The 7,254-nt window shown below is 36.2% G+C and overlaps 1 protein-coding gene across 1 annotated transcript; it reads right to left on the minus strand.

Moving 5' to 3' along the window:
- Nucleotides 1-305: 305 nt before the first annotated feature.
- LOC108961603 (forkhead box protein L2-like) lies at nt 306-1,511 on the minus strand. The gene has a single exon (XM_018910468.2). It carries the CDS (start codon nt 1,402-1,404, stop codon nt 556-558), a length of 849 nt encoding a protein of 282 aa, XP_018766013.1. The 5' UTR covers nt 1,405-1,511; the 3' UTR covers nt 306-555.
- Between the last annotated feature and the right edge of the window lie 5,743 nt (nt 1,512-7,254).

Genomic DNA, 7,254 nt, shown 5'->3' on the forward strand with positions numbered 1-7,254 from the left:
GTTGATTGAGTACTAACCAATGTATAATATTAAATGAGTAGAAGAATAATTCAGTATTGCCAGCAGTATGGGAGGTGACAAGTATAATTTCAAAGACATTCTCAAATGACAAAGCAAAAATTTATTAATCCTTCCTATTTGATAAAATGTAAAAGTAAATATATGGTTTACCTATTTGAATATATAGTTATAAACACACATATATGTGTATTAATTTGAATCCAATAGAGCAGTATTATACAATAATATGATTAATACAGAACAATTTAAAAGTAATTTCATTTGGCATGTGTGAATGGATTTGCTTTTATACTGAAGTAATCTATGCCTGGCCATTGACTAGCAGAATTATTAAAAATTCGTTTTTATGATTTCAAAGCCAATACACTTAGGTAATAATCATGGATAATCAGTGGCCTGATAGTCAGCGGCAGAAAGCAAGCTTTTCTACTGTCTTTATACATACACAAAAGCTAAAAATTGTGCAACATATATATTATATCTTGACAGAGTCCCGAGCTGCCTGTGAAGATATTCAAGCACTTCAAATACTTTCTAGTACTTACAGATGTGTCTGAATGCTTCACTTTGGTGCTGTTTTTGAGAAAAGAATGAAAGGGAGTTAGGTAAACCTGGCTGAATATTTAGGAAAATATTCTGCTGTGTAACTGAAGTGGGAGGAGATCCATAGAACCAGTCCCCAAAAGTGCCGTGGGGTTTATCAGTCTGTAATTGAGGTGAAAACTTCCCCATGATTAAGTGACTGTTTACATTCCATTTTTGGTATTCATGCACAAACTGCAGTCTGTCAGCATACAGAAGTTTCCACAGCGGATCCAGAAAATAATGTGTTTCGTAAAGCAAATTTGGTGCTGGGCAGGAAGGATAGTGTCCCCATAGTGTGAAATCATTCACAGCAGGGCAGTGCTCTACCTCCTTTTGGTGTCCACGCTTTCGTGACCTTCGATGTTGCCTGAAGTCCCCTTGAACAAAGTCATTTATGTTTGATGGGTGAATACTCCAGTAGTTTCCCTTGCCATCCTCACATCTTCCCACCTTGATGAAACAGTCATTTAGCGAAAGGTTGTGCCTTACACTGTTCCTCCAACCTCGACCTTTGTTCCTGTAAAAAGGAAAATTATCTTCAATATATTTGTAGATAGCAGCTAAATTCAGTTTATTTGTGGGAGAAGAAAGTATCGCCTTTGCAATCAAAGCTATGTATGACAGAGGTGGTTTATCCAGAAATCTTCCTTCATCCACAATCACAGGAAGACCCTTTTTGGCATGTATATGAGAGCTGGGAATTCGGGGTGGAGTCATTTGAGCCAGTTTTCCTTCTTCTTCTCCTGCTTCACATACATCTAGAGTTCCTTCGGTGTTTTCAGAAGAGTCTTCACTCATTGTAGCAGCCTAAGCCCCAGCATTTATTTTAAGTGTTCTGATATTTTACTGCAAGTAGCCAGTTGAATAATTGGTCCACTGAATATAACCAGCAGGAGAAAAGAAAGTTGGACTTCAAATGTGCTGCTCTCACGTACCCAGATTTCTATTTTATACTCTGTTAAGTCAACATCCTTAACAACGAAAACCGAACTGCCTATGTTTACAAAAGTCAAGGTGCAAGTTCTAGCTGAATGAAAAAAAAATACAAAATAATTATGCTATGTTAAGTACAAAGATAAACAGACCATGACGTTAGCCTCTCACTTCATTATAATCTGAGAAAACACCCTTCAGTGTTCCCCATTGAAACATAATGATTAATGAGAAATTTATGGTGCCTAGATAGAATTGCGAAAGGGTCAGACTTCCCAGTGATATGCAGAGCAAACTGAAACCAACATGTTGGTTCCTGTGTTCTACACTTAGTCAAACATGTTGTATTTAGTACAACAAACATTTGTTTTACCTGGTAATAGAAAGTAGCGTGTGAAAGGAAACTACCTATCAAATTTTATAGCTGCAGTGTAGCAATTCTCGGTGAAATTGAATTAAAGCAGAAAAAAACCCTCAAACACAAGTTGCTCCCCTCTTTTTCTTATTAACTCTCTGATAGCAACTAGCTTTCATGCTGAGTATCCAAGTGACCAGTTCTGCCAGCACAAGAAACCACTTGAGGGAGCAGTTATCATTCAGAGTCAGAGAGTTCTGTGCTCTGTCACCCCCAAAGCACAAACTGCCACATGAACTTTGACATGGCCCTCAGCCTCCTGAGGTCTGCCACTGTTAAGGAAAAGACAATCATCTCATCTTGGAAAAGGTTGCCCTGAGAAGTTGTGGATACTCCCTCCCCCTAAGTTTTCAAGGCCAGGTTGGACTGGATTCTGAGCCCTCTGGTCTAGTGGAAAGTGTCCCTGTCCATGGCAGTGGGGTTGAACCCCAAACATTTCCATGATTCTGTGATGTCATATCAGGTTAGTCTAGGAATGTTATTAAATATGTTGAAATATGTTCTAAAGCAAAATGAAACAACATGGAGGAAGCTTTGAAAGACGATGTATCTTCTTTTGGGTCAGTTTTCATGTCCAAAATATTTATTATCAAATGAGGTCTGTGTTTTGAGGTATCAACAATGGCATCAAAGATTTAATTTTACATGGCTGAAGTTGATGCTGCTGTTCAGGTTCTTTTGGGTTCTGAAAATAACCCTTGGTTGCTCCTTTCAGATGCTAGTTCTGTCAAAGAGAAAGGAACATTAGGGTATCTATTAAAATGATCCCTTTCCTCCTGATCTTGAAGTTCATACCCTGACTGATCATCTTGATTGGGCCCTTGAGGCCTTGTCTCATGGTTTCAAATTGACCAACCAATGTTTCAGTTGGCAGCCTGATATTTTTAGATTACAAAACAAGACTCATAATGCAACAGTACAGGTCACATGGGTTATCTGATATTTCTGTGCCAGAGTAGAATTTTCACCTGTTGCAAGATTTAATTTTTTACTTTTTGAGTAATCATTGTGAATGGGATGTACCTGGTATTTTAACAGACTTGGCAGTATAAAAATCCTAGTGATGACATGATGAGCTATTTAACAGGTTTTTTTCTTGGTCTTCAGTCTCAGCAATCATTTATTTTGAAGGCATTCATTTGACCTGCTTTATCCCTACTAGAAATTGTCTCCCTGGAACACCCTAAAGTTGCCATCATCTTTCTGTTACTGATAATTTTTAATAACCTTCTGACTAATTTACCCAGTTTTTTCCCCTCCTCTCTTATTTGCAGCTGAATGGTTGTCAAGTCATAGCAGAAATTATTGAGATTATCTCTGAAATGTGTGATCTGGCATGTTAGACTATTTATTGCAATCATGCCATTTCTGCTGTTTCAACTTTAAGCAGGTTATACCTAAAGAGTTGCTTACAATTGTAATATAAAAAACTTGATTTCAATTCAGAATATCAGATTCTCCATATTAGGGTATTTCTACTGAAATTTGTGTTTTTATGAAACACTGCAGTTGTATACTGGAGAATGAGTGCTGCTCACTGTGACTAGAATTGCATGTTCCTTTCCCCATAGCTCCAAGAAAGAAACACAGAATCAACCACATGTTCTGCTATTTCAGTCGTGACTTTTTAAATTAGAGGATTGCAAAGAAGGACAAAGCACAGAACCCAGATTTTGAGTGCCTACAAATATACAAATTAAATTAAGAATAAGGAAAACAATATTTATTAGAGTTTTCAGTTTTAAGGAGAGGCTTTCAGAAACTGAGGAAATAGAAGTTATTAAAAGGAGCCAGTCTGAAGAATTAGAAATTTAAATGCAATAAATGCCCAAAAGTCAAATGCATGATACTTGAACTCAAATCCTATAAAAGAAGAAAAATTGTATTGAAAGGGCTCCATATCTGTACAGATGAACAGTTCTTTCAGTAAGTGAAGGAAGATCCTACAGGGAATGAAAGACAAAAGGGTGAGCAAACCCCCTACATTTCGAAGGGCTACATCTCCAAGATCACAGTTTCTGGTTTTCAGATATGCCACCAAGGAAAATATTAATCCCAAACTCCCAGGTGTTATTGCTTGTTTCTTCTTTCTGCACATTATTTCTGAAGTTAGCTTTTCATTTCCTCTAAGTCTTATCATTAAAGATGAAAATTTCTCCCTTTGCCCAAAACAAGATCCCAGCTAAAAAAATAAGACAAGTTCTCTGTTTTATCCTTATTCTTTGTGGGAACCCTCTTGCCACTGTTTGAAATGTTTGCAAAGCTCTTACATTAGAGAAACAACCTTTACTCACTCAATGTCCAGTTTTATCTGGAATGAATAATGAGACAGGCACAGCATACTGTGTATTCTTACCATGCAAACTTTTGCCAACCCGAGGAAGCACATCCCTCTTCAAATGTCTGCACACACCTTACTAAAGCATCATTTCTGTTGCCACATTCTCTTCAAAGCTGCTAAAACACTGCATGGTTGGAAATGTGAGATTTCCCTCAAAGCACCATAAAAAGAAGGGGCTGGCTTTATCAGCCAGACTAGTTAAATAGTTTATCCTGTGAATTTATCAATAAATGATGTATTCTTGAAAAGATGAATGAGGATAAATGAGCATTTGGAATTTCTGTTGTAGTAATGTAATCTGTTCTGAATTTTCACTGTACAAGGATTGGTTTTTTCCTCTCCCCTTAATTTAGGTTAAAGAGAGTTTTTTTAATGTCTTAGTATTGACTGTGTGAATCCAAGGAATTCACTTACAATAATTCTAATGTTTCCTTTTCTATACATATTTTTACAAAGTCTGCAATTTTTCTCCTTGGTACTGTGAAAACAAGCACATGTTTTAGGAAGTGATCTAGTTTCTACTTTGGGTCACAGAGTAGATCAGCTGCAGTCATAGGACAAAGTTTTGTTAAGAAGTCTGACAGTGCATACAATCTGTAACAAAGAGCAGAAAACAATTAACGGCAGCGTTTGTCCTCACTCAGCCTTTAGTACTAAAATTTAATTACAGTCATATGGGATTTAGAAATAAAATATTGCTATCTTTTCTTTTTCTAGCTTGATATGCTTTAATGTAGAATTAAATAATTAATTGTTGTTTCAAAATACCTCACAAAATATGCCAACAATGTTTCTTTCTAAAGTATACAACCTTTAAAATATTTCTTCTACCTCTGGTTCAGCACTTTTGACCATTCAACAGTCAGCTAGAACAGCATTCTCTGCAAAAAGAAAATGTATTTATGCCGTATCCTAATAGATTTATTTAATAGCAGTGCAGAAGGTAATACATCTCATACCATTTGCTAAAGAAGTGCAGTTTTCTAGGGCACTTGGGAATACTCTGTTAGGAAGCCAAGTGGAACCAGGTTTTATACTGCTCATCTTTAGTCCATGCTTAAGACATAATTGTTTTCCACTTGTTGCAAAGGTGTAGCCTCTTTTCTTCCAGTTAAGGCAAAGAAAGAACAACTGGTCCGTGCTAATAATAGATATGACAAAAAACATTTGACTGTAGTTTTTGTTGCTCTGTTGTGTTTTTAATTAGGTCCAAAGCCTGCTAATTCTGTAATGTTTTTCCTTCTATGGAAAACTATGCTGTTTACTATGCTGTTCAATAGAGCAGCTAACCCATGTAGAGCTGTCTTATTTTCTACACGTTTTTAATTCTATCTGTTGTTTCCACTGTTGTTTAAACAGTGTTTAAGGACACCTGGAAACTATTTGTCTTGATTCAACATTTGGTTTTGATGTGTTCAGAGGAATGAGGCTTCACTAAAGAAGTCATTAAAGAAGTTGTCCCACTAGAATGTTCTTAAATGACCTGCTGCTGTTATACTTTGAAAGGAAATAGCTACTCTGTTGCCTGATTTAGGTATTTTAGAACACCATTTTAAAAGATGCAGAGAACAAATTATACTATTTTTTATTATATTATTTTTACAGGGTTAATGCAATTTTTATATGTGTATGTGTGCTTGATTTGGTGTAACTCTGTATATTTTTGATAAAAATATGTGGACTTCTATGAAAAGTTTAACTCAGTGCAAAATCTTCTGACAAGAACTAAATTAAATGGAAAACAGACATAAACCTCTCCCCCTCTGCACTGAAGAAATAAAGCTTGTACATAGGACATTATTTTCAACTGGAGTGTGGTCTCCTTCTGTTCCCAGTTGTGCATGTTGGTCTCTCTCCTTATTACTATTGGTATTTCTTTCTTGTACAAAGGCAAAATCTTTTCCCTCTTTCATAATTTTTCTTCTACACCACTTCTCTGTTTCATGTTTGAACTGCCCTTACTAAGTACATGCTCTTTCTCTAACTACGTAATGGCGTGAGACTGGAGACTTTGTCTGTCAGTGATCACCTGGATGTCGATCACTTAGTCTAAACTAATAACTACACCTTTTCTCACCTTTTTTTCCCATCTCCCATACTTATTTACACCCAGGAAGAAGTAAAGGATTTTAACTGATTGAATGGCAAGATGGATAGAGATGTACAGAATAATATCCATTCATTAATGTCACTGACAGTAATTGATTTAAACAAAATATGTCTTTTAATATGTCTTTGTTTTCAGAACATTCTGAAACCTATCCTTCCTTCCTAAGGAGTCCTTGTCACAGCATGATGGGATGCAGTGATTTTTTTGTTAGCTTCAGCAATATATCTAGTCTAATATTTGCTGAAGCCTCTGGAAAGGTTCTCCTTAACTAAATTTGTACTGGACTGGGCCAAGATAAATCACTGTTTGGTTTCAGCAAGCATTAAGAATAGAAAAAATTGCAACAACATTAATCAATAAATCAAAACTCTCTTTAACCAGTTTTTAACCTGTTTTCATGCAGTCTGGAGGCAAAACTAGTTTCCACAAGTTTTCTTTTTGTTAAAAAATACAGCATTGTAAATCACTAGCTCAAAGTCAGTAACATTAGTGGAGTGTAGGAGTTGTGTAGTTTATGGTGAAAAGCTATTTTTAAAATCTGTTCTGATATTCCTTTGTCTCAAAGTATGATTAGGGAATTAGGAATGTTTTTGCAATAGCAGGTGGGATGGCTATTGAAGGGTTTTGATGGAGCATTGGTAAGACCTGGAGATGTTCTCATGGTGTGGAGGCGACGCTTCATCAGAAAAGATGATTTGTGGTAAGATGCCATTTACCTTATTGTCTGGAAGTAAACATACCCAGATGAGCTTTAAAGTTACCAGTGAAACTCTAACAGCAGGAGGAAAGATTCAATGTGTCCTGATTGACGAATTAGGTTTCTAAACTCTACTGAAATCTGTGAAGATG

Source organism: Serinus canaria, chromosome 1A, assembly GCF_022539315.1.
Source record: "Serinus canaria isolate serCan28SL12 chromosome 1A, serCan2020, whole genome shotgun sequence".
In the NCBI taxonomy this organism is placed as follows: Eukaryota; Metazoa; Chordata; class Aves; order Passeriformes; family Fringillidae; genus Serinus; species Serinus canaria.